The sequence below is a fragment of the Cyanistes caeruleus genome, chromosome 12, assembly GCF_971803275.1.
Source record: "Cyanistes caeruleus chromosome 12, bCyaCae1.hap1.1, whole genome shotgun sequence".
Taxonomy (NCBI): domain Eukaryota; kingdom Metazoa; phylum Chordata; class Aves; order Passeriformes; family Paridae; genus Cyanistes; species Cyanistes caeruleus.
Window position 1 is genome coordinate 9,828,590 of NC_141712.1, and position 27,836 is coordinate 9,856,425.

A 27,836-nucleotide genomic window follows, 5' to 3' on the forward strand; every position below is an offset into this window, starting at 1 on the left:
CAGCACCTACTAAAATATATAGAAAAAGCCAATTGTTTCCAAATTGTTGGGAAAGCCCTGGCCTGGCTTCCTCAGCTATAGACAGAGATACATGGTAAACGGAGTCTCGCTAATTTTAGGCAGCATCAGTTGCTTTTTTTTCACCTTTCCACTTTTCTGGTGAGCTGAAATCTGGATTATTGAGTTAGCTATGCAAAGGTCTTTGAGAAAGAAGTTACAGGACATAACAGGTGACAATTAAGAATTCACAAAAAAAAAAGCATTTCTAAACTTGAGCCTTCACTGAAGGCAGTTGCTGACGAGGACCTTCAGAGAAATATATGGAAAATACATGGAGAAAACCAAGATTAACCTGGCATGAACCTTTGTCCTCATCATCATGGATTCTTCCATTTTAAGACTTCTAAAACTCATTTTCCTGAATGTAATGAAAAGAAGATGTGATACTACCAGAAAAGGAGTATTTTAGTAGAGGCAGTACAAAGGATAACCGGGTGTCTCCCAGTGGTTGTGGCTCATCTACCAAATCAGCACTTGTCACCCTGAACTACCAGCCCTTAAACTCAACATTTATCTCTGTCTGATGGGTTTTCTTGGCTTTGAAGAGAAGTGAAAGAGAAAATACTTTAATCATGGAAACTCTATCCACTGGAGTATGGAGACACAGTGGTCTTACAGTCTGAGATTATGAAGTTTGCCAGGGTTTTCTCCAGACAGTCATCACAGGCTCTCAGAAGATTTATAGGAATAATCTTGAAGAATGCCTGGAAAAATTTCTCATGGTACCTGAGCATGTGCAATATCCGGCAAGTGATGTAGTGAATGTGCTCATTTGTGATAGACATCTTTCTGCTGCACAGACACTGTTTGAACTTGCTGATCAGTCTTTCTTCCCCCTCTAGGGTCAGGGCAGTTGCTGACATCCAAGAAAAGCCCAAGGAAAACCTGTGAAGCAAGTATGTTTGGAGTTGAAAGGATGCCACTGTGCAGACTCATGCCAAAGCTTTGAGGCAATAAGCTAAGGCTGCAAAGTTGCTAAAGCCAGGAGGTGCTAACACGAAAGATTGCAAAAATGCCTAAGGCAAAAGTGCTGAAAAAACTGCCAAGACCAGAGGTACAAGGACAAAGGCCCAAAAGCTAGAACAGTGTCTTGTGACAGGCGTCCCATTTATGTGCGGGAACGAGCAGTCAAACCACTCATGTGGTCACCAAACCAAAATTTAAATGTTCATAAAAGGTTTTATGGCCCTAAATGCATCAGCAGGGCAGTGACTGAGGCAACTGTTGAAAAGGTATCATTGCTGTAGACAATTCTTTGTTAATGGGGGTTTGGTTGGAACTTGGTTGAAATGGAGGCTGAGTGTGATTCTGAGAGTGATGAGGTTAAAAATTCTGTATCAGCTGGATCCTGGAAATATTAAGAGCTTACACATGATCCATATTGTCGCTGGCAATGCTGCTGAGAGCACCAGAAGCTTCTTTAGAACATAAAAAACATATATGTTTTTCCTTCACAACTGAGCAACCTTTTCTTAAAACATTTCTGTTCAATATGGACTTAGATTGTTTAAGGTAGAGGAGGAGCCACACAGCTTGCACTTTACTGCTTCTATGTGCCTTTTTATTTTTGCTTTTTAGAATTACATGGGGCTTTTCAACTTTAAAAAACACATGTCAACCCTCACTTATTCTGGAGGTGGTGTAGCATGACCAGGATGCCACTTCTAGGTGGAAGAGAACAGCACCACCTGAGACTAATACCAGACTTCTTTCATCTCCAGCTGGAGGGAGCATGGCAGGAGAGGGGAAGAAAAGAAAGGAGATAAAGCAGAAAAACTGGAAAGCAGTATCTTACCACTACCCAGACAGGAACACTAGTGTGGTGATTTCATCTATCAGGTAACTCTTGCTATTGCAACTATTGTCATTAATTCTGCAATTTTGGTATTGAATATTGAAAATTAATTCCTAGAATGGTCTTATTCACTTAGCTAAGACACATTTCCTATCATCAGCTGCTTTATAGTATAGTAAGGTTCAAAAGGGTTTTCTATCTTCTGAAGAAGTAGAGTGTAGTCAGCACGAATGAAAGGGCAATGAATAATACTCCACGTCATAGCTTTCGACTTTAAGAATTCCACTGAGGTCACTGGGTTGAATTGGAGATCCTTTAATCATTAGTACTGTTTTGTGAATGGTGTACTTTGATATTTTACTGGACATCACTACTTAACACGCTTCTGGCTCCATGGAAGGAAAAACAAAAGGCTTTGTATGCCTTGACATCCTGTAGTTTGAGGATCATTATATACCCAGTCAAATCTTGAGGTTCCTGTTTAGTTGTTACTCCATGCTAAAATCTCCTGAAATGAACTGGAATTTGATATCTGAGCAAAACCATGCTAAGAATCGCAAGATTTGTCACTTTGAGAGTAGCTAAAACTTTCTCTCAGGTGGAGGAAGAATTAGCTGCAGTTGTGATTCACACCCACAGTAACGCAACCAGCTTGCAGTTGCATTATTCCTGTGCCCAAGCAGCACAGTCATGGATCCCACTGTACATGGAGTCAGTTACTGACATTTGGGATTCTTTTGTCAGATTTGCTCTCCTGTGAAAACCTTGGTTTTGCAGGGTATGTCATCGACTCTTAATTAGAAAGGGCTTGCTTTAAACTCTAACAAATGTTGCGTATGTGAAGGCAGTTCTGCACAAGAGTGGCTGTGTTATGAATGCAAGTTCCACGACACAAGTGGACCTCTGTAATCTGCTGTGAAAGCTAGGGCTTCTTCCCCATGCCACTTTAGCAGACTTGCTGAACTCGAGACATTTCTACAGCCTTGTTTCATTCCCAAGAGCTGAATGTGAGCACCATCTCACAAATTGAACGGCAAGACCCCTCCCATCTGGGGTCACTTATGCTAAGCTGTTCTCTATTTCTCATAAACAGTGAAGATAAGTGATATTCCAAATAAAATATTTGCTGGTGAAGTTTTAAAGGGTACTTGTGTATATGCCAACCTTGAGATATTATTGAATTTCTTAATATGGATCAGAAAATTTTTACAAGTTTTCACAGTCAAGGTGAGGCTCATGCCCCAATGAGCCTGCTTCATTTAAATCACTTTCTTACCTTCTTTCACCTCTCCATCCAAAACAAGTCCTCAAATGAACAAATACGTCACTTTAAATACACAAAATAATAATGCATAAAAATAATGGGCCAAATAAATTATTTAAATACATAAAAAAATAAATTCACTAAAGATGCATGTTATTAGCTATTTGACTAGCAATTGATGCTGTTGCAATGTCTGCATTTCACAATGCAAGGGCTTTCTCCGCTAGACAGATAAATTGTTGGAATAATGTGAGAAATGACTTTGCAATCATCCAAAGAATAATTTGGGTTGAAACGGTCCATTTAATGGCATTGCATTGGCTGTTCTGAGCAGTTGTTTCATACCAGACCTTCACCACATCCATGTGCTTTGGAATTCCTTCTAAAAATGAGCTCCAAGCCTGACCCTCCTCTCCCGGTCCCAATTCCCTGCAGAAGTGTTACTACATATGCTTTGAATCTTTTTTTCAGATGAGCTCCCAAGTCTAACTCCTTCCTCCCTGTGCTTGAAACGTATGGATTTGAAAGCACAGATGTGGCCTTGAAGTTTTTGGACCAGGCCCATCTGGGTCAAACCCTACATAGTTTGACTAGCAGTTTCTTGAGTTAAATTCTCAGAAGTCTTCATTTCTTCTTGTTCTGAATCTACTACACACTCCCTTTTATCTCTCCTAGTTGAACTACAAGGATCTCAAGGGAGATGTGATTTTCATAAACAGAAATATAATGACCAGCCAAAGTAAGAAAGCAAATTTTTAATGACTGTGAGAATTATTGTTATGAAACAGCAAGTTTCCTTTTAGTTTATGATATGTGTAAAAAAAAATACACCATTCATGATTTGGAGAAGTAGGGGAGATTCTTTGTAAATCTCATCTACTTAACTAATAATGAAAAAAAGCTGGGAGAGACTTTGTCCTCCTGCCGCCAACATTTTGAATCACTGAGAAAGGGTTCCGGACCTGACCCTGAGAAGTGCATTTTGGCATTAGCAGCGGCTTCATTAGGATCACTTGTGTGCGAAGGGATGCCCGTGAAAAACAATTTGCACGACTAAGTGGGCAGAACAACTGCTTTTCCAGCCATGCCGTGCTCCTTCGCGATCCAGATAGGGGGAACAGGGACAGGAGGGGCTCAGCAGCGCGGCCGGGTACAGGGGAGCCGGGAGGCAGCGTGCGGAGAGCCCGCGGGCTGCGCCGAGCGGGGCCGGCCCCGCGGGGCGGCGGCTGCGGAGCCCGGCCGGGCCCGGCCCCGCGGCCCGAGCGGGGAGCGGGCGGGGCCGGGCCCGGGGGCTCCGCGGGCTGCGGAGGGCGGCGCTGGCGGGGCCGGGCCGCGCCGGGGGGCAGCGGGCACATTGTCCGCCCGGCGCCCGCGGGGCTGCGCGGAGCGGGGCCGGCCCCGCCGCCCGTGCCTGGCTGGAAGTGAAACGCGCCCCGGCTGCTCCTTTTTCTTTCTTTTTTTTTTTTTTTTTTTTTTCTTCTTCTTCTTTTTTTTTTTTTTTTTTTTTTTTTTTTTTTTTTTTTTTCCCTTCCCTTTTTCCTTTTTGAGCCTCCAAAAGGCTCACTCGCCCCTTTCATCTGCCGCCGCGGCCCAATGGGAAGGCGGAGGCTGCCTGCAAGTGGTCTAATCTCAATGAGGTGTCAATCATGTTCCCCGGTGGGTGAAGTAAGGTCTTTTGTAACCGCCTCTGTCTTTGGGAAAGAGAGCAGAGAGGAGGAAGGCTGGAGCGGAGAGGGGGACGCCGGACCGTGCTGCAGGAGAGGAGCTGAGATTTGAGCTCGCTTGTGTGTTAGCAGGGAGAAGCGGAGCACATGGATTTCTAAACACGCTGGGATTTTATATATCTACAAAAAATAACAACAAGCGAACCTGACCCTACTGAAAACAGTCAAATGAATCGTAATTGCAGATCAATGCAGAGAGATGGGGAAACTTCACTCGAAACATGGTTAGTTCCTTTCACTTGCTACTTCCTTAGCCCCTTCCCTTTATTCGGATTTTACTCGGTTTGTTGCTGTGATTTTATTTTGGTGTCTAACGATCTTCCTTTATTATTTCCCTCACACACTTTCCTCCGGATCTGCCTAGCTGCCGTTTGTAAACCCAGAGAAAGTCCAGAAGGTAGGGATGGCTCCTCACTGTTAGTAACTTTGAACGCCTTTCCCCGGTCCGGCTGCCCGCCCCCGGCCCCTGCCCTCTCCCCTCTCCCCTCAACTTTCCGCCGCGCTTCGCGCTCTGCGCGGCTGCCCCGCTCCCGGGGCCGGCTCCGGCTCCAGACCCCGGCCCCGGCTCCATCCCCGGCTCCATCCCTGGCTCCGGCCCCGGCTCCGGCTCCATCCCCGGCTCCATCCCCGGCTCCAGACCCCGGCTCCATCCCCGGCTCCGGCCCCGGCCCCGGCTCCAGCCCCGGCTCCGGCTCCAGCCCCGGCTCCGGCCCCAGCTCCAGCCCCGGCTCCGGCCCCGGTGCCAGCCCCGGCTCCAGCCCCAGCTCCAGCCCCGGCTCCGGCCCCGGTGCCAGTCCCAGTGCCAGTCCCAGCTCCAGCCCCGGCTCCAGCCCCGGCTCCGGCCCCGGCTCCGGCCCCGGTGCCAGTCCCAGTGCCAGTCCCAGTGCCAGTCCCAGTGCCAGTCCCGGCTCCAGCCCCGGCTCCAGCCCCGGCTCCAGCCCCGGCTCCAGCCCCGGCTCCAGCCCCGGCTCCAGCCCCCGCGGGGCGCAGGGACGGCCGCGGGGTTCGGGCGGGCTCTGCGGGCGGCTCAGCGGAGGCATTGTCTCCTTTTTTCTAGGTGATAGTTTTGCGGTGAACGCCTCTCTGGCTCGCAGAGGGCTGGAGGACTGGATGGTGAAGCAGAAATACTCCGGGGGCAGCAGCAGCGGCGGCAGCAGCTCGGGACTCCAGCACGGCTGCCAGCACCGCGCCGTGTGCAGGCTCTCCAGCGCCAGGGTATGTCAGCTTTCCTCGCTGCCCCCCGCCCCTTCCCTTTGAAATAGTCAAAAGCAAACGCTCTTTCTACATCCCTCTTTCCCTCCCAAGGGGCGGTTGTGCAAAGGAAGGTTTTCTTTGCCCTAATGTTGCTCCGAGGCGCTGCCCCGTGGGTGGTTTCCTTCAGTCCTTTGATGAAGTTAGAAGCTGCAGAGCAAACTTGGTGAGGGAGCAAAAGCCAGAGGAGTAAGGGAAGCTGACTGCTGGTGTCTGGGCAGTACGATTAGAACAAAACCTTTCACAAACAGGAACAGTCTCTGGGGAAAGCCCAGCACCCAGCCGGCGTGCGATAGCTTGTGAACCCTGATTAGTGCACAAGTTTGCCTGTGACATTTTGGCAGGCGAGAAGTCCCCGAAGAGTTATTGTTATTTATTTGCTCTTTGCGAATAACGTGAGGCTGACTTTCTCCACGAGAGTTACTGTGCCAGTCACTTGTCCTGGATGTTTCACTGGTCACTTTTCGCCCCTTCTCCTTCCTTCAGTTCTCCATGTACTCCCAGGTGGGAGGAAATGTTTTAGTTGCCATTTTATTTTATTTATTTTTAATGTTGTCTCTTTAAACAAAAAGGCATCATGGGAGGTAAACAGACTTAACATTACTTAGATATGGTCCTCATAGTGTTTCAGGGTGTGATCCAGAGCTTATTGATGTTTACTGAAAGAATCCCATTGACTTTGGATCAAGTCCTGAAAGCTTCATCACTGGAAAGGTAACCTGAGAGATGGAGAGATTGGAATCTGTTCTTCCCAGCAAGCAGTGTGGCTTTGAAAGCACAAGCAGAGCCAGGGCCACCAAGCCTCCTGCAGGCTCTTTGCTTTGTTAGCTACCAGTTGTATTGTCAGAAGCCTGGACTTCTTGTGTCTCAGGAAAAATTAACTTGCAAGTCGAGAATACTTCATTTTAGGTGGGATGTTGAAGGGAGCAGAAGATGTGTAGTATGGGAAAAGTTAACTATGACATTTTAGATTCTGCCAGTATTGTATTTTGAGGAACATAAAGTGTGTGAGAGTCGCTAGAAGTAGAGACAAAGGGGTAAGATATTGATTTGTTTGTAGCTGATGAACATAATCACCTTCGACTTGCAGGTATGATTGGTTGAAGTGATATTTATTGTGCTTTACTTGGAAACGATATATTCAAAGAAGTTCTCATTAACAATAGTATATATTATGATCCAGATGCAAAGAGTAAAAACACGTGTTTTTAATTATTTTCTAATTATCCCAATTTTTGTAAGATGCGGTTTTTACATATGTTCTACCTTTCACATGTATATTTTCTAGAAAAGGAGCTCAACTCACCAAACTAAACATCATTTAATATACAAGAGTTAAAGGTAAAAACTCTGATTTTAGTTTGTGAAATGTATTTTCTTCCACAAGGATGATTTGGTTTTTGAAAAGGAGGAGAAAATATCTTTTGTCAAGGATACTTTCTATTCACAACACTCTTCAGTTGGCAGTTTCCTCAGGTCTGCTCAGCTGGAATGACAGTAGAACAGTATTTCTCCACTTACTCAAGAGGAAGTCCTCCTCATGATGGCTCAGCAATTAGCAAGCCATTAACTAAATATTAGTCTACAGTTTTAGTAGATTATAAAACTGTAAATAGGTTTAAGTGTGTTTAAAAGCACTGTTCCCATGAGGCTTTTTACTGCCATCCTTATAGAGATGTTTCTGAATGTTCAAAAATATTTGCCATTTATTGCCTAATATATTTGGTAGTATCTGTGTGCGTGTATAGCCTGCTTATTGACTTAGTTTAATTGTCATCCTGTCACAGGCACACTGTGACAGCAACATTAAAGTTCCTTTAAAATATGAACTTTTGGAATATGGAAGGATGCATTTCTAATCCTACATTGGAACCATATGTGCCATATGTACAGTCATTTTGACAAGGATTACGGAGTCACAGCTATTGACTCCATAACTGAGATTGCATGACTGCTTCTCTTCTGAGATCTCTTTGATCTCTAGTATAATTATACCAAGATACAAAGGGAATTGTAGGCTAACCTCTTGGTTCTTTGGTCTCCTCAAGATGTAGAAATAGTAGTTTCTTCTGCTAATGGTTAGTAACAGGGTTGTATGGGACAGTGGTGTAGTATAGTCCCCAATAGTGTAGCTCTTGAATTGACAAAGGACTCTTATCTATACTGCTTCAAAATTAATCCTAAAATGTTCAATAAGCTTACAAGGCTCTGTGGAATGGTACAGTTTTATTGTGTCACAACTGAAACTGTGACTTCTCAGTAAAACATGGAATTTTTCCCCCAAAATAGATCCCAAGTTGATGCGTTTGTGACTTATGTCAGAAAGAACTAGATCAAATGCTGATGAAAATATCTGCATTCACAGAAACATACAGCTGTGTTAAAAATATAATGGTCCTAGAAATAATTTTTCGAGTAGGAATCCTTTACCAGAGCTTTGTTGATGGTTTTGTTAGTATATAGGGCCTATTTGGTGAAATTCAGTTTACTTCCAAAGACCTGTTGATGGGAGAGAAGAGCCTAGCCTAGCCCGAAGAGCTTCTAAGACTGAAAATCCAAAATTTGAATACTTTTTATGAGAACTTGGAAATGATAGTGCAATTTGATTTATTTTACTGTCTATAAGCCAAAAATTCTGTCCTGGTTGTAGTTGGAAGGCTATTTCTCTCAAGAACAGACAGTGAATTGTTCTGCTGAAGTTAGTCATCCAGGGGAGATGACACTGAAGTTCAAGGGATTCATGCAGTGTTTTACAAGAGGAATGAGTGACTAATGCAGGAAATCAGTAAAGTTTCATTTGTAGTACTCTAGAATGATTGAGTTTACAGTTGTCGTGGAGGGGAGGCCTTTACATCACTTCACTCAAGGAGAGTTCAATTGGATGTCACCTTTCCTTCTCCTGAGCAGAAGTTTTGAGGGTTTCTCGGTTAGAGAAGACTTCCCTCAGCTGATGCGTTGTCTGTGTCGTGTTCTGTCCATCTGTCTCTCCCCTCCAATTCACTGAAAGAACAGTAATTAATGTCCAGCTGTTGCCAAAAGCACCAGTCTTCTGAGAAGGGTCTCGTGGAGGATGGTTGGGTGAGGGCATGAGGCAGGGGAGGGGAGCGTGTCCGAAATGAGCGCCCGTGGTGCGTGTGCAGCTGGCTGTGCTGGGCCAGAGCTCTGGTCTCATTAAACCATTGCCACCCGCCCAGCAGGGGCTGCTCTGCTCTAAGGGTTTTAATGGCTCTGCAGGCCGAGGGCTGGCCTGCAGCTTCCACATCATGCAGGATTAAAGAGAAGAGGAATTCTGTTGCATCCATGAAAAGTATGAGGTCCAGAGTCATCTTCTGGTTTCAAAGCTAATTGAAACCACTGAGGCTGTAAATCTGCTAGCAACTGAATACACTTCTTTTGGTGCTTTATGAATGAGTTAACTTGTATGCAGAAAGGTTTTCTGATACTGTGGATTATCCTGTATAATCCTTAAGTTTAAGTTTATTCAGTGTGTTTACTTCTACAAACTATTTTTGGAAATCAACATTGTTTGCAAATATTCATGTATTTGTTTATTTAACTGAGAAATGGCTCTATGCTAGAGGGGGGAATATTAAATATGACATTTGCTTAGTTCCATTTACTTTTATCTTCAAAGCCATAAGAAGTTTTATGAGGTTCTTGTGTGCTCATTGAGATCTGTGCTTGGGAATGGAAAAAGTCTCATATTTTTAATTAAATTTCAAACCAACTCTCAGTGAGCCACATTGTAGGTAATCATTTTAGGTAAAGCAGAAATGACTTTAGCTTACCACTTCTGCTGGGCTCAGTGATGCTAGTGATCCTCATGTTCAACCCTAATTGACATTAATTAGAGTTGAGTATCTGGTTTGGGACTAGCACAGTATGAAATTCTGAGGCGCATCAGTACTTCAGAGGTGGGGCTTGTTCTCCATTTGTTCTGTGCCTGTAACTGCCAGTGACATTAATGGGCATTCCTTGCATGGCTGAGAGGAGACAACACCAGTGTCAACTTCACTGCTCCTCTAGTATGATCAATCTTAAATGAAAAAAGAAGGCCTTCCCAGTCCCCCACTGTTAAATTGTGTGTGTGTGTGCATATTAAAAATACATCGCCTTACGGAAGACACAGCTGGGTAGGTCATTCATCCAAAATGAAAATAATAAACAGAAATGAGACTTTTTTTGTGCTATGTACATATTATGGTTGAAAGGCTGTTGAAATGCAAGATTTAACTGTAGCACTATCTTGGGGTCATTTCATGGCTAGTGACACTTGAAAGGCTGCCTTCTTACTGGTATGGTGACAAGAGCAATGAACGTTTACTTGGTTGTTATCTTGTGTGAATGCTTGAAGTGATCTTTTTAACTGAAATGTTTTCAAGTCCATTAATGTCAGTACTATATAAATAATTATTTTTATTGACTCTGAAGATTAAAATAAACAGCAGACTCAGCATTGGTATGACTAGAAAGTATTTTAGTACACAAAAATATTATCTATGGCATTTAAAATTAATTTACCAAACTTTGTATTGAGAGAGAGAGAAGCAGAATCTTACTTAGTGTTGAAATTTGGTGCCAACAAACCAAGATAATTTAATTAGTGATGTACATAGTATATCTTGACAGCTCTGGTTTGGGAAAATTATAATATGAATATTAACAATCAAAGAGTCTCTGAAAGTATTAGTGCCATGGTGATGAGATTAGTGAATTGGCCAATACTGTAGCAGAAAGCTGGATTCCAAGGGAATTATCCTTGAATGATACCAGTTGGTGCAATTAAAAGCCACAATTCAGTTGCCATATGGAAAGTGTTAGGCATCCTTATATGGTTTCAAAGCTATGTGCCAGAGGTTAAATTGACATATGAAGAAAAGCATAAATTAAATATTTTGTGTTATGAAATTAAAAGTTGACTTTGCTTGAGCCATATGGAGGAGGTAGATGGAAGACTGTCTGTATTTCATCAGGGCTTGTTTTATAGGTGTTTCAGATTTAATGTGGTGCGCATTTAATTTGGCATGTTGATTGGAAAGCCGAATGGCCCATGAAGTTTCTGCAAACAATCTCATTAAAGGAACTTTTTTTTGATCTCTAACAACCCTCTTTCTCCCACTCGCTCTAAAGTGAGTTACTTAGGCTGGTATTTGTAAGAAGAAAACATATTCTGTGTAGTAGCTGGGTCAAGTCCTCATCTGTGTCTCTTGGGCTCCTGATAGTCCCTGTTGGCTTAGTGAAACCTTAATTCTTCTGAATGAGAAAGCCTTGGTTATGGTGTATGTTTTCTTCTGTAATCCAGGATGAAAAGTAACAACAATACATTATATTCTTTAATGTCTGAAATGTAAATAATGCAGTCCAGAACTTCACACTAAAACTTTAGTTATAACAAAAATGGCACATTTGTAGCACACGATTGTCGACATATGGGAGTGTTCTTTACAGCAGCATTCATTAACAGAAGGGTTTTCTGTAGGTTTTGAGATCTGTAATATGACCCAGGAGGAGCTCAGTAAGTGGCTGTTTGTATGCACCCTTCAGAAGAAGATCTTAGTTGACTTTTATGGTTTCTTTTGTGTTGAGTTATGAACAGAGGAAAGAGAAGTCTCTTGAGTACTGAAACTTTGTAGGAGTTAGTTTTTCCAAAGTTGGGGAAATAATTGTTCGGTGATGATATTTAAATCAGAATGGAACATTGCTCCCAGTGCTGCAGATGTTGGCATTTATAGAAATCCTTGCAGACGGATTTTGCTTCGTGAATGTCAGCATCAAACCCTGGTTGGAAAGCAAATGGTAGATGTTCAGAGGTAAAAAATACTTGAAGGATTTTGTTTTGGTTTGGTTTTTTTTGTAATGGAACTAATTTTCTTCTTCATATACCAATTTGAATACTTGTGAGTTTTCAAACTATGTGATATTTATAGATATCTTTTCATGGAAAGTGAGGTAAGGTTTTAGTTTAAAAGCATTAATGTGAAGGAATGGTCAAATATACTTTCTCTGTGAATTTATTTAGTTGTATCTGCCAACACTGGCAGCAAAACTAAGCCTGTATTTACTCCTACAGAGTAACTACAGCTATGGGAGCCTGAGTTGGACTGTATTCCATTCAAGAATTATTAACCAAGTTCCAAATGCAAAATCTTCATTGTGTCTGATTTTTGAGCCAGGAAAGCATGTTTGTATTGCAATATCTCATGACATTTCTCTTCCAGTGGTGGAAGGCCAATGGTGTTAGCTGTGGTGGAAGGTCTGCGCTGGCTTTTAGCGTGAGCTAAGGGAAAGGGGAAATGATTTGTGTATCTCCACCACTCCCCTGGTGTCTCTTCAAGGGGTACTGTTGTGCAGGGCATTCACTTTTTGTAGGCTTCTGGATTTGTTGCCATCAGAGCAATATGGCATGTATTTTGTTTTTTAACTTGAGGAATTACAGTGGCACTTCTGAACATGTGAGATGTCCCTTTTTGGGTTGGAAAGGCTTGTATAGTCATTGTATTCCAAACATACTGCTGCCATGTAACCTAATATCCAATGTTTAATAAGGTGATCCATTGGCTTGCCATAGGACTTCGCTTTCCAGCCTGTTTTTCTCTGTAAGCAAGTGTTTAACTGGATTCTCTAATATCTACATTTGTTTGTGTCTCACATCACCTGATAGGTGCCCATCGTACATCAGGAATACTTGTGGTTTAGTCATACAGAATCTGGTTGTTTAAGGAAGGGAGTGTCTTTTGGGGAGGTTCTGTAGCGCTTTCAGGAAAGATGGCTGAGAGGAGACCTGATCAATGTCTGTCAGTGTCTGAAGGGAGAGTGTCGAGAGGCTGGAGCCAGACTCTGCTTGGTAGGGCTAAGTAATAGGAGAAGAGACAATTGGAAGAAACTGATGCAGTGAAATTTCCACCTGAACATGAGGAAGAACTTCCTTGCTGTGCAGTGACCAAGCACTGGAGCAGATTGGCCAAGAGGCTGTGGAGTCTCCCTTCACTGGAGAGATTAAAGAACTTTCTGGACACAATCCTGTGGCCTGTGCTCTGGGATGGCCCTGCTGAAGCAGGAAGCTTGGACCAGATGACCCATATGATGTGGTCCCTTCCAACCTGAACCATTTTGTGATTCTGTGGTTTGGCCTACTGTATATTACAGGGCAATAAATGATCCTGTTGTTTTGGTCTGTAAAATTTCTGGTGGTACGAATCTTTTCACTCCTCAGATGACCAGGCAGTGGCCACGGGAAATTGAAATGCTATCAGTGCCTGAGAAGGTTCTCAATGGCCAAAAAGAGCCCTGTAAAAATACACCTAAAGGGTCCCACCAGACACCAACCCTGCAGCAGAAGAGGGAGCGGAAGACCCTGTGGTTCCTTGGTTCAAACCAGGTCCCTGCCAAACATACATGAAAAGTAGCTGTTCCTTAAACCTGGAGCTATTGTTAATAAAGTTTAATACTTGTGAACAAGATTTATCAGGCAAGCTTTTTTTCTGCTTTTTGCCAAAGCTCCAACAGTTTGGTAATTTTGTGTAATAACCCTTCTCAGTCTCAGAGTTCAGTGGACTCTGAAACTCACTGAGTTGACTGTGGTGGGGTGTGGGTGTTTTGATTGCACCTTGAAAAGGGGCATCTACCAGCCTTGGTTTCAGTGTTAGTGGGTTTGGATTTAAATGCAGGCTCAGTGGCTCTCGTTCCTTTGTCATTTGCAATGAGAATGCCTTGAGAATGTGAGATCATCCCTTAAATGTTCAGTTAGGTTTTTGAGCAAAATTTGCAGCAGAGAACATTTAAGGTGCCTGGAATTTTCAGCCATGTGTCCTTGAACTTCTGACAAACAAATGCAGGCAGTGCATGTTGCTTTAGCTCAGAGGTGGATTGGCATGTGGTCGGAACAGTCTGCACTGTCCATCCAGAGAAATACTTTGTATTTTGCGATTAGGGTGAAATTTAATGCATTTGGGGGCATTACTGTGGCAGCTTTAAAGGGATTAAGTATATTGAGGTTCCTATTAAAGTATAACATTGTGATTCAAGATCTGTGAAAGAAAATCATGCATGGGTGTTTGATCTTGGGGTGCAGCCACACATGCTGTGAGGCATAAAATAAGGAGATAGACTCAGTAGGGAAGTGACAGAACAAAGTACCGTCTTGCAGGAGAAATGGGATTTGGGAGCAGGCTTGGATCTTTTGATCCACACTCTGATGCGAATGATGAGTGGTACTGAGGTGACAGATTTGTCTTGGGGGAGGAAGGAGAACGGTGGGTAGTGTGTCACATTGCCCTCGGAGATAGTTTGCTGTCTGATTCCCCAAAGATTTGATAGTGGTAGGTAAAGACTAAGCTGCTGCTTGTCCTATCTTAAAAATCTTTCATACTTCCAGGACAGTTGGTTTCAAGAGAGTTAGGTAAAGAGGGTAGTAGCTGTAAGGCTAAGCCTTGTGCCTTAAGTGCATAGAAAGAACAAATGCCTGTTTGGGGGAGTGGGGATTTTCTCTGAGCATAGAGTGTCCCAGTCCTGAGCTCACGGAATAACAAGCACTCTCTGTATTGCGTAAGATGCTGTGGTTAAGCCTGTATCAGTGTTTCTGTAATAAACTACTCTTTTTGAAACAATAAATAATAATTTTGCCTGTGAACTTTCCAAGTCTCTCTCTGTTCATGTAACGTACGTGTGTGTACACTACGGACACTCATTCCCCTGTAAAGAGAGAACATCACAGTCTAGCAAACAGAGTATCTGTCATTCCAGCTGAGCAAAGGTCTAAGGCAATAACCCAAAATATCCTGGAAGAAATTCTAAAAAGCATTGAAGAAATCAATCGTCTGATCCTAGAGGAAGGGCTTTGATGTAATCCTGGTAAGTTTATACTGGGAGCCTGCCTATTTATGGTCAGCCATAGACTTTCTATATGAAAAGTGGATCAAATAATTTCATAAGCTCCTGCTGTAAAAAAAGATGGTTGATAATTTTCTAAAGCGTACACACTGTTTTAATGTAGATTGTGGCTTTTAGCAGAAGGCCAGGTGGGGAGGAAAGGCTTTTCAAAACAAGTACCTACAGGAAAATAAATAATACTTTGCTATTTTTTTTCCCATGGAAAAACTGTGCCTCATTTAGCCATCCCGAATATTTAATTTTATTTTGAGGATAAACTTCATAGGTTATCTCAGTTAAAGCCACTTTTATTTATGCAAAGCTTATGTGCAAGGTCTTGTTCCTGATGTGGATATATAGGTATAAGGAGTTTTTTTCAAATACCATAAATAAATTACATTTAAATGTATATTTTTAACTGACTCAGTGCAGTTCGGTAAGACTGTTTCTATAATTTCTAAAAATTCTGCATTATTTCTGTTTTGCTTTGATGCAAAAGTCCTGCTGTAATAGAAGGGAAGCTGCTCATTGGTTTTAGTGGCTTTGTATTGGGTTCTCTGCCACATCAGTGGAAGATGAGGGAACGTTGAAGAGACTAATATTCTTTTAATCTGGCAGCTACATTGCTGGTGTAATGGCAGTGTATTTTCCCCTGCAGATGCAGTTTATCTGATCATTTTATGACAGGTTCACAAAAGTTTTTCCCAGCTGTACTGCCACTTAAATTCCCATTTGTAATTAGCAGTGTAATTTTCCAGATAGGTTTAAAAAGCATGTTTTGAAAGAGGCTATTCCCACAGCACTGCTTAATACCCATTAAAATGCCACATTTTTATTGTATGAAGGTGTTTTTTTATCTAATTAGGTTGGTTTGTTAAAGTATTGAACCACAATCTCATTATTTTTTTTCTTCTACTCTAAGGGTATTTTCAATCATTTATTTATGACTAATAGGAAGCACACAAAATCTTTAACTCTGGACTAATGCACAGCATAAAGAAGTAAATGAGATCTCTTCCTGTGTAAGCTATTGTACAGGGCTGTACTTTGAAAGACAGCTGCTCTCAGACTGCAACATGGTGATGTGTGACAGAAAAGAAAAAAAAAATCCCCAGCTTTTGGAAAGGAAGTATTGTATTCATTGATGCTGTATAGACTTCACTAGAATTTGGTCATCAACCTTACCTTGGCACTCTTTTCCAGATGAGTGTTTGATTTCTTTTTTTATGTGCCATTTAGGGGAAGAAAAAAAAAAAAAGATTGTGAGAACTCTGCTGAAATTCAAAGGTAAGGCACGTTGAAGTAGCTGTGTCCTCGGACATTTGCTGCTATCCAGGAGGGACTAGCTAGGCTGCAGCATGCAGGTGTTGATTGTGCTTATTCATGAAACATACATGTGCTGTTCAAATACAGAACAAACCTCTGCTAAAACAATCTGTCCTTAGCCTATGGCCACCTCTGATTTTCCCCATTTGGAAAGACAAACCAAGGGCACTGCAGTGGGAACCCCCTAGATTTGTCAGTAATTGAATAACAGACAATGGGTAATGTCCTGTGGGAGAAGCAAGAAGGCTGTGAGGTCCCATATTAGCTCTGCATGAGTAATCTGACCCTCCTCATGTGTTTCTGATGGCAACACTGGCAGTCCTGTCTCCTCAAAAATGAGGGGAATTTCACCACCACTGGGGAAAGTAGGAAAGCTTGTCAAACATAGAAGAGCAGAATGGTTGGATGAGAAAAATGCTAATGATGTGCCTTTAGGGGTATGTTTTAAGAAGGGAAAGAGTCCTGGCCTAGTGTACAGTCTGAGTGTCTCCTAACACCAGCAGGAATCCTATCCAAAGGCAGGGTGAGGCTTGTTCCTTCCACAGTCTCAACTGACACGGACTCTAGTCAAGATTGTCTGCTATTGCACATCAGTTCCAATATCCAGCAGTACGAGGATTGGGTAGCCACTGCTGCCTTCAGTTAGAGACTCTCCTGAGAGGCACTCCAGCCTGAGAGAGCTGCCAGATCTGGGGGTGGATGTGCTTTAAACTGGGCTGGCACAGCACAGTGATGCTAGCGGGCTGGGTGCTAATAGCTGATGGCAGAGCTGGGTGGAGGGAGCTAACTTTGCTTAGGAGAGTCTTCTGATGTTCAGTCTTATCTGTGTGTAAGTGGGAGAGGGAAAAACCCCTTGTGTTAAGTTGGGCTTGGCCATCCACAGCCAAGGATCTTCCTTCTCCTGAGAAGGGTGATGAGCAGTATTCTGTGTCATGCCTGGCTGCATTCCAGACTCTGCTGTGCCTTGTGCAGCACTGCTTTGCAGCAGCCCCTCTTGCAGGTGATGCCTTCCCTGTGTGTCAGCCAGGGAGAGCGGCCTCTCCTGCCGACCAAGGGCTGGCGGCTGGCTTTCCCAGCCTTCACACATCTGCTGGGACTGCCGGCCTCTGTTGTGCAGAGAGGGAAACGGTACATGCTTTGCCACGCAGTTTTGTGACTGTGCTGGTGATAGGAGAGGTTTTGGAGTGAGTGATGTTGGTGGAATATAAAGGGTTACGTTGTTGAAGTTACCCAGGCGCCAATCCACTGGCACACCGCAGGTGATCTCGGAGTGAATGTTGTTTAAAGCGCCTGTCCCACGGTTTCACAAATGTGCTCTGACCAGAGGATGTTTTTCTAACTTCAAAGGGCTTCTCAGGCTGGCTCGGTGCCTCACAGACTGAGTCCACAATTCCTCTCTGCTCATGATGTGTTCTAACCATGTGTGATTTTTTTGGTATGTGATGTTTCTTAAAGAGGCATTGACCTGTGTTCAAGTGAAACTTGCTCTTAAGCTTGTAAACACAAACTTGTCGTGTGGGCAGTTTTCATCTTAACTTGATGTGTGTATTTTTTTTAAGAGCAAGAATAGATATCAAAAGGAGGGATAATTTATAGGAAGAAAAAAAAGGAAAGAAAGAAACTTGTAGCAACCTTCTGAGTTGCACCATCCAGAGTCCTCTCCTTAAAGATCAAAGTGTGTGTCCTTTCTCCATAAGGAGAAGAGTGTGTTCCCACCTTGGCACTGTGAGTGTTACAGTGGGTGCTTTGTCCAAAATGTGCCTCTGCACAAGGAGAGTGCAAGGGGGAAAAGCAAGGCAAAGAGAAAGCAGAAAGAACTTAGGGTGCTTGTGAGTGACCTGATTTTTTTTTTTCTTCTCTCCTTCTTTAACAATGTTAGATTAAATTAAACTTTTAGGAACATGTTTGTATGTTTTTAAATATTTAAGGTTTCTTTTTCTTCTGTAGTACTTTGGAGTTTTTTTGTGGGAGACTGCTTTTGCTTTTTAATAGTGAGAATTAGAAATGGCTGAGATTTTGTAGGCCAAATTCTTTTATTGTTGAAGTTCAGTAACTCTCTGTTAATTCTGCTGAGAGCAGGATTTGGCCCTGAAATATCTTCTGAGGTACACTCTGCTACATTAGCATAATGGGAAGATTTAGTTTCACTGGTGGACACTATTTTATGCAATTCTTTTTGCATTTAGTAAAGCTAGAAGAAGTAGGATAGTTTGAGGTTTTAAAGTAATAATTCTTAGTTTACTGTTATTGCTAATATGGATGGGTTTGAATTGATTAAAAAAATAACCAAAAAAACACAGCAGCAAAACAAACCCTTTCTTCAAAGAAGCCAATACCTTGTAAGCCAGACCATAATACTTTGTTTGGCAAGGGATTAAGAAGTATCATCTGCTGTGGGAGTAAAACATCACACTGTGAATGGCATGCCGTGAACAATATGTCTCAGCTGTGCAATGAAGTTTTGCTCCTCTTGAGTAACAGTACTGCAAACTAGCACTTAGTAATTAATCCAGCTTTCAGATCAGCTTGATCCCAAGGTCCTCATCCAGATGAAATCCTGGAGAAGTTAGTGATGTCTAGGACCTAAGCCCTAGCAGCAAATAACCTGTGCTGCCCTGCCATCCCATGGTTATCAACAGGAACCATCCCACCACGTTTATTTTGGCTGGTTTTAAAGCAGGTGGCCAGAATGCGTTCCTGGTTTCAAAGTCACAGCTGCTGCTTTGAAATTGTGTAAGTAGGGCTTTGGTTTCTTAACACAAAATGACTGAGCTGCTGTTTAGTATTAGAGCATCATTATTCTGGGAAATGCACTCTTCATTTTAAAAATATCTTCCCTATGGAAGTTGAAAGCTTATACCTCATGATTCTAAGGTCAAAGAGCTGAAATGGTTCCTTGTTTGACTGATGATTGTAAATACTCAAGAATTTCTCAGTGACTTGAAATGAGTGGATTCTGGAGGTAGTATTAAAACTGACAGCAGTATTAGAAGCACAGAATTACTGAGGAGATCTCTTGTTTGTTGGCATCAAGTAAATTAGGGGAGGACTGTTTTGGACAACTATAATTTAAGACTTTTCTCCTTTAACTGAATGTCTTTGTGGGAGTTATCCCCAAAATATTATAAGTTTATCATGAAATAAATTAAAAGAACAAATTGACTTTATACCATTACAGTAATGATGCTATGATTAAGTTGAAGGAAATGTTCCATTACAAATCCCCATTTCGTCTCCTTGTAAAATTTTATTTTAAAATGAGCCATCTTGGGTGACTTTTTCAGTAGTGTCAGCAACAGTGTCAGCAGAATGGTGAATTTGTGTCACTGGAAGTATAAAGAGAATTCATGAAGGAGTTTGTGTTCAGCATAGTTTTCTTTTTTATAAAAAAGGATTCTATTCACTGTAGGTTTTTTTCCTTCTTTTGTATTCCTTGCCACCTTATGATATTATAATGTTTTTTGCCTACTTTCAAAATTTCATAGATATATATTTATAAAAAATATATGTCATGTAAGCCTTTTTCTAGTGTAAGAGAAAGTACATTTTATGCAAGGTACACAGCATGGGGTTTTCTGGGCCTTCAATCTCATTTGATCCTGTCTCACAAGAAATGCATCAAACAGGAATGAGCAAAATGTAATCCCCTCAGACTGGGTGAAAATGTTCTCCTAAGAAAGAAGATGAGAGAGGGCTGGTGAGAGGAAAGGCTTGACCTCTCCTCTGAAAGGAGGTCTGAAAAAAGCAAGTGGACAGAGGAGGGAGTGCATCTTCAACTTATGTAGACAGGCTTGGTAAAGGATGGAAAGGGTGAAATTAGAGTATTGGGGACACAGTCAAAGAAATTAGTCCAATTTGCATGCATACAATATAACAAAATCATTGACTTGGTTGTTAAGGGGAAGAGGTGAGAATGGGCACATCAGAAGTACAGCCAGTACAGATGGGATATCTGGGCTTAATCCTTTTTGCTTCAATCATAAAATAATTTTGTTTGTATTTTCGTCTTATGACAGAGATTTCTAGGAGCTAAGTCTGTTGAGAGCTGCATGTTCTAGTGCAGCACTCTTCAGATTTATCCATTTGCAGGTGGTACTGGACCATATTTTATATTCAGGTGTATGAAAGATCCCTCCGAGGTTAAAGCTGTCCGTAGTTCAGACACAGGCTCTGATAACAGGGTGTGCCCCTGCTAGCTGGGCTGCTGGTGTTGCCCCCTGGGGCTCTGCTTAGTGGTTGGGATTTTCATGGGTGGGATGTCAGCCCTGTTGTACTTAAGGAGATGGGGTAATAGGTTAAACACAGCTTTCTTAAGCTCTCTGGGTCTCAAGGTAGGTAGGCTTTGAAGTCATCTGAGATTAGCAGACTGGTCTGGCAGCTGAGATGTGGAGCTGGGAGGTGTTTGTGATGTGGGTGGCCAGGGATGGATAGCCACTGCTGTGGTGCTGCCTGGTCTCTGAAACTCTGAAATTACGGTTTAAGAGTGAGATCCTGGAGCCAGCCATTCTAGTCTAGATCCTAGCTTCAGGTGTATATCATTTTTGAAGTTGTTCATATCTTCACAGAGACCCCAAATAGCTAAACACTTCCCATTCATTTAGTCTCATTTGTCTTCTCTTAGAGCCTACTAGGTTTATCCACTTTTTCCCAATTCCCCATCAGAGAAATATTTATAGTTCATGAAGAACTTCAATGTCAGCTGTACTCTTAATTCATTGCTATGTTTTTATGAACAAGCCAGGTATTTATCGCCTACTTTCCTGAGCAAAGTAAGAATGAAAAAGAATGTTTGAATTCTCCTTGAAGTTTATATAATCTCCCCTTGAAAAATAGCCCAACCTCTTACATTGTTTCTTTTGATCTACAGTAATCTTCCTAAAATGTTTCAGAAAGGGGCCTTTCTGAACTGTCCAGCTCTTGTTACAATCCAGCAGCTGAAGAAGTCTAATTCTAAAAAGTTTATATTAATCAAAGCTGTTCTGCCATATAGAGAGAAAAGACATTTTACTTCTCACTCATCCTGAAGACTTTGGACAAGGTTGTAGAAGGTGGTGTGAGGGACGTGTCTTTCACGTATGAGCTGAATCTCCACTCTTGTGGATCCTGGCCAAGGATATGTGCATTCAAGTGATGTGGGCTTCCTGTTTTTTGCTGTACCTTGCTCTTGGTGGTGCATATAGAGTCAAGGCAGGATTAATAGGAGTGTGGGACAGAGCGTGCACGTGTGTAAATCATAGCAGGTGTACAATGCAGCATGAGGAGAATTGAGCCAGGCTTTCACCTCTGTTACTAAGTGAAATGGACTGCACAGATGTAACTAAATTGGGAAGGAAAAGCTTTGCAAGGAGATGAAGTTTTTCTGGTGTTTGCTTGAATAATGAAATTACTTTCTGTTGAAGAATATTCTCTGGAGCAGCAGAGTTTGTACATGAATGAAATGCATGTCAGAATGTTTACAAAGGACTGAAGTGGGGTGGTGAGTCAAAGCAGTAAGCTTTTCTTTACACCGGCTTTGTAATGGAGAGCCTTATAATGAGAGTGAGCTATGCCTCTGGTTCCAGACCTTTGAGCTGTCTGGAGCACAAAGTGGAGCAGGTTTACAGGTGAATCAACACCTCTCCCGTCCCCCTTTGGTGCTGTCTGCCATGCATCACCCAAGGTCATGTTTAGAAATGGTGACTGATGGTTAGTGATGGGTACTCCCAAGCTTTTTAGTTGGTGCTGCTGAATTGGCTGTGAGTGTACTTTGTTCTTTTAAACAATGGAGAGCACAGCTAAATGTATGGTGCTGAGGAGGCACTTATTGTCCTGTCAGCCTGGCAGCAGTGAGCACACCCCCAGAGCTGCATGTTGCAGCCAGGCACATCCCAGTTTCTAGCTTCCCTGCTCCCCACTTCTGGTAAATATGAAGAGAATTCAGGAATATTCTGCCCGTCTAAAGAGGATTTTATGGCATCTCAAACCCTATTATTATGTATTTAAGGATTACTTCTCTGAATATTGAATCATAAGGATGGTTTTAATCTAGCAGCTCTGTGGTTTTGGAGAATTTGGTCAGTCTGGCTGGAATCAGGGTACTTTAGTCTGTGTGTTGGATATGGGTATTTATTGTTGTTTTGGGGGATTTTTCCCCCTCTCCCTTTGGATGCTGAAAGCTTTCATTCCCACCTATTGCCCAGATAACACTTTCTCAGTACTTGCAGTGCTTCTTCCTTTTCCTACCAGTTCCTCAGGCCTCAAAATATACTAGATACTTCTATTTTAACAGCTGTTGCCTTTGATTTAAATGCTTGATTTAAATGCTACATTCTTCAGAGGCTAAGTCTTGGGGGAGAAACAAAACCACATGGTGGTCTAACTAGCAGGGTGTACATTTGGTGTGGAACACCAAGAATCCTTTGCAATCATGTGTTGTCTAGCACACCAAACTAAGATTTGAGGCAAGTACACACTGTATCTACTGAATATCTGCACCTTGCTATACCATAGCCACTGTGCAGCTGGGTAACAAAAAACACATGTAACGTATACATATTTTTGGAGCTTAAAGAATTTCTCCTCAAATCTCCTACTTCCTTACTTGCCTGGTTGTGAGTAGAAAGACAATGGAGCATAGCCCAGCTCATGAGCAGAATCATTTTGGGAAGAGGACAGTGCAGAGGCAGTGCTTGCTGCCTTACTTGAGGCAGAGTGGAAATTGGAAAGGAAACTGTGATTCAGTGCATCACAGTCATCTCTCAGACAGCTCCAGGGCAGTGCAGCTCTCAGCTGCTGCCTTGCTCGCAGTGGATTACAGGGTCATAATACAGCCCACTATGCTGAAGCAGAAAAGCAGTAAATTCATCCTCAGGAGCTCCTTTATGCTGTCTAGAAATGAGGAATTCCTCTGTAAGAATGTAATACTTTTTATCCAACTTCCGAATTCCCATGCTTCAGTAGTGTATTTATCTTCTCCATTTTCATGCTAGGAATAGAGGAAGGCCGAGAAACTTGTATAAAGGACTTCCTTTGCAGCCAGTGATATGTGCACTGTAGCATCCTATAAAGTTAACAGGGATTAAGGTGAATGACCAAGTGAGCAAGGGAGGCATCCCATCAGGAAATATGTCTGTGTAGCAACTAAAGCAATACTATCTACAGGCTTTGAATCAAAGGCTTGGACAGCTAAACAAAGCTAATCCCCAAAGATGTACTATTAAATTCATTTCCTGTGTATGGAACAAATATTGTAGGAGTTTCGAAAAACATTTTTGAGCCATTGTTAAGAGAGGAGTTGGTGTGTGAGCTACAGAATTCAGATCTGTGTTCAGACTTTCACCATTTTTGTGGTTTTTGGTTTGAGCCTGTGCCTAGTTAGCAGGGATCTAAATGTTAAAATTCACCCATGTGGCTTGAGAGATGTTCTCTGCTAGTAGTGCAAGTCTCACTTTTTCAGCATGTTTTTGTTTTAGAAGATTTTTTTTCTGCTGGAGTCAGATCCTTTCTTTTACTAAGCAAATTCTGAATATTCAGGCAAAGAAGGACAACTTGATTAGGTCTAGTAGAACTGAAAATCTACTATTAATTTTCTATTAAAAATAATGCTCCTTTCATATATTCTCTTGAAGTAAAAACTTGTATGTTATTACAGAGAAGAAAGTAAATGTCCCGTCATGCTATCTTTTTAGGAAAGATTTTCTTTCTTTATTTCAGTTTGATAGCCAGATACATTTCATTACTCAAGTAATTGTAGTTAATTGTTAGATGGTAAAGGGTTAAACTACACATATGAATAAACATGAATATCCTTGATTTTGGAGAACTTTAAGCAGGGAAGTGGAACACTAAGACACACTCACACTGGGTAGAAGCTGCCTGCTCAGACCTGTTAAGCTGGGTCTGACCCAGCAGTGTGTTTGCAGAGTGAGAGGTTTGGGCTCTAAATCTGAATTCTCGTCAGAAGACATGATTTATGAATGGCAGTGAGAATCACTTACCCAAAAGTGAACAGGACAAATGAGCTGGGCACAGAACACGCTTTCCCCTGGCCTCTGACCCATTGTATCTGTAGCCTGGTGTGTGACACTTAATGTGATTCCAGGCTGGCCTCGCTCAGAGCAGAGGCTGATAATGTGTGAACACGTGTGATGGTCCTGGGATGGTGGACAGAGAGTCCATGGGGCACTGCAGGGTGTCTGCTTTCAGAGGGGGTTAGTGCTGACTTCCATAGAGTCTGGCTGTTGTAATCATGTAGCAGAGAATATTACAGAACCAGTGATCTCAAATGCTTGGCACTTTGTTGTAAATTTAATCTATTTACATATTTCCTGTGCCACTGTACAAACAAACCAGTGGGCAGAGTCCTGAAACCATTTTCTCGGGCCAAGTTCCAGTTGATACCAAAGAGGTCAGAATTGAAAGTAATCACTCATTTGGAAGCATTTGAATGTGACCTTTAGAGAAATAATTTTTCTTTTGCTGACTTTTTGCATCCCTCATTTTAAATAATTGAAAATCAGTAGGAAATTTCAATGAGTGCAGGCTATGTATGTATGCCAGTAAATACTGCAGTAAAGACTGAATGAGAATTTAGTCTATATTGCTTGACACCTAAAAAAAAGTTTACTCAGATCTGTGAAGAATGATGAGGAATAACAGGGGGACTTGGGAAAAACTGGGTGTAAAGACGTGGCAGTAGCAGTCTGTTTCAATGTGTAATAATTATTGGAAAGTGGTGCAGGTTTTAGCTCCACTCAGAATCGTTAAAGCTGCGGTTTACATCTCTTAACTTTCTCAAGTATGTAATGGAAAAGGGTCTTCAAATTTGAGTTCATTGAACTCTGTCCATTTCTCTTTCTTCTACTGAAAAGATAGAATAATTGTGTGTATCTATGCCAGCAAAATTTAGATGTATGGGATTTTTCTCCCTTTCAATGACTATCTTTTACGTGATACCATTTGACATAGAAGTGTTGTTACTTTAGGCATGGCTGTAGCACTTTATGCTGACAGCAGTTAGTTATAACTCAGAGCTCTGTCCTTTATAAAGATTAATGATCCTTGAAATAATAAATATATTGGAAATGCCAACCCTGGAAGTTGTTTTCAGTTCATAAATAGAATTGTTTGTGTAAGAACAGACATCTTCGCCTGCTATTTCCTATAATAGAGCAGTAAGGTTTCAGTATCTCAAAGGTGCTGTTGGAGAGAAAAGATCCCTTCATGAGGAATATATGTGTTGGGAAGGGCAGGAAGAGGGTGATGACAAGCCATTTTGCAATATCACATTTGCTTATGGCTTATGGGGAGTGCTGCAAAGAGCTTGAAGCTTTTAACACATCTGAGAATTGTTGACTTTTATTCTGGTTGCCATCATTCAGCAGGCAGAAAACAGCTCAGCAGGCATGGGGACCAACAGCTTGGCTTTTGTGGGTGGGCATTGTTTCGGGGGAGAACCAGTAACTTAAAAATAAATTTGCTACAATATAGTCCTAACAGTAAATTAATCATGACATTAAGAGGGAGTGTATGCATAGACATTACTTCACAGAGTTGTCATAAATTCTGCTCTTGCCATATTTTAATTTTCAAGGCTTTTGAATCTCAGACAAGGTGCTATAGATGTAGTTATTAAATTCTGCAGAAATATTTTTATTGGGTAAGACATTGCTTGATGATGTAGCTGTGAAAGGCAAATTCAGAGACTAGCAAAAGGTCCTTTATCCATGGATTTAGGAGGAAAAATACCATTTTGTATTTGTATACCTCACTTATTATTGAAATACTTGCTTTGCATTTGCCTTCTTTTCCCTGAATGTATGCATATATATGTAGTCACAGTCTTGACAATGTGGGGTTTATTGTGTTTGTTACTGGGTCATCAATAACATTGTCACCCATAGCACACAAGTGAAAACACAGTTTTGGAAATTAAAAGATTTTTACTCTTGTGGTGCAGAAGACACTTCCTACTGTAGAGTCACCTGAGGAGATGCTGCCCTTTTGCAGCTTTTTTTGAATACTCTTGAGAGAAGACACTGGATAGGATATAAAGGAAAGAAAATGTTAAAAAGTTTACACAGTGTGTTTCTTTCAGTGCAGAAGTGAATGTAGGTGGAGGCTGAGTTAGACTAAATATTGCTGAGAAAACAGTACCTAGTTCCCTGGTTTTCCAAGGTTTTTCCTCCATGTGCCTTGAAAGGGAAAGCCATGTTCTCTGCACCTTTCTGTATCAAAACACATGCTGCTAATTATTTGGTTTCTCCTTGGGGCTGTTCTTTTGGATGGTGGTTTGCCATGCCCTTTTACCCTATAGGGACAGCCAGTGTCAGAGGGAGCTTAAAACAGGTTGTCTGCACTAAAGATGTTTGGCAACCAGGCAAAGAATGGAATGGCAGTGCTGGGAGAGTTAAACCCCCCTCGTCTCCTCTTATCCATGTAGCAAATGTTGCCTGGCTGGGGCAGAGATCTCAGGATCAAGTGCTTTGGAGGCTGAGACAGGAGTTTGGTTGCAGTCTTGGGGCAGATGGTCTCTGTGTAAGTGGGGTGGTGGATGCACCAATACCTGGGTGCTCCATGGAATTCTGTCTGCATTCCCCTATACTCCACAGTAAATACAAGGTAATTTGAGGCAGCTTATGCCTTTATTTACCCCAGTAGAAGTGTTGACATGAGCTATTACTGTGGAATGCCTGCCATGTAGCCATACTCTCAGATGTCCTAATGTTGAGAAACTAGCCTGAAGCACTTTGCTGAGGTTCATCCAGTAAAATTTCATAGCTTAGTCATTTGCTCCTTAAACCATGATAGCAGAGCTGTATCAGATGGCAAGGTCCTACAGCTTACAGCTTCAAACAAAATTTAAGAGTTGTTTCAAGTTTAATTTGATGCAACAATAATTTATATAGTGTAAACATATTAGATGTATCTCGGGTTGCTGAAATTAATCAGGCAAAAGTCTCGTAAGTAAAATTATCCTCTTCATCTTTCTTTTAAAAACACAAGCTCCCTCCTGGTTCCTGTTTAAGAGCACTGGTTAAATGCAGTCTTCTGCCACAAAACAGGTATAAGCCACTGTCCTGCCCTGGCAGCACACCTTGGTCACAGCTTGGAGAGTCAGGGCTTGGCCTTTCTGCTCAAGCTGCCAGCTGTGTGTTGCAGGCACTCAACAGAAACTGGAAGTGAAATCCCTATTTCATTCAACATTGGCCACCTGCTGGATAATAGCTTTCAGCCACCACTGGACTGGGCTGAACTTGGAACAGCAGCCTGCTATTGAAAGACACCATTTTCCTTTCTGATCTGCTGAGCCAGCTCATCCTCCAGAAGCATTTGAAACAATGTGAGGGGCGGGTAAGAACATGAAATTTTCCTCCTGCTTCAAATGAGTTTGCCTGCAACTTGTCCTCACACAAGCTGTTTAGGTCTTCAGTTCACTCTTCACACCATAGTTCTCAGGTGCCATTTGGCTTCAATTTCTGTGTAAAGTTTTTGGAAATCAGAGATAATATGGAAGAGGACAAATCCCTGTAAGACCTTTCCTGAAGGAGGCAAAATGTTTCCTTTTTTG

The 27,836-nt window shown here is 42.1% G+C and overlaps 1 protein-coding gene across 2 annotated transcripts in view; it reads left to right on the forward strand.

The window, feature by feature from the left end:
* NKD1 (NKD inhibitor of Wnt signaling pathway 1) overlaps window positions 1-27,836 on the forward strand; it is a 263,749-nt gene that overhangs the window by 152,776 nt on the left and 83,137 nt on the right. The window contains exons 12-15 of one of the 2 annotated variants that reach the window (XM_086847543.1): window positions 1,782-1,899; window positions 4,916-5,067; window positions 5,208-5,240; window positions 5,901-6,058. In XM_086847543.1, the coding sequence (XP_086703669.1) occupies window positions 5,043-5,067; window positions 5,208-5,240; window positions 5,901-6,058 (216 nt within the window). In that variant the 5' untranslated portion in view covers window positions 1,782-1,899; window positions 4,916-5,042. Of the gene's footprint in view, window positions 1-1,781; window positions 1,900-4,148; window positions 4,270-4,912; window positions 5,068-5,207; window positions 5,241-5,900; window positions 6,059-27,836 lie in introns of those variants that run through there. The other variant, XM_086847544.1, reaches the window with a different exon arrangement.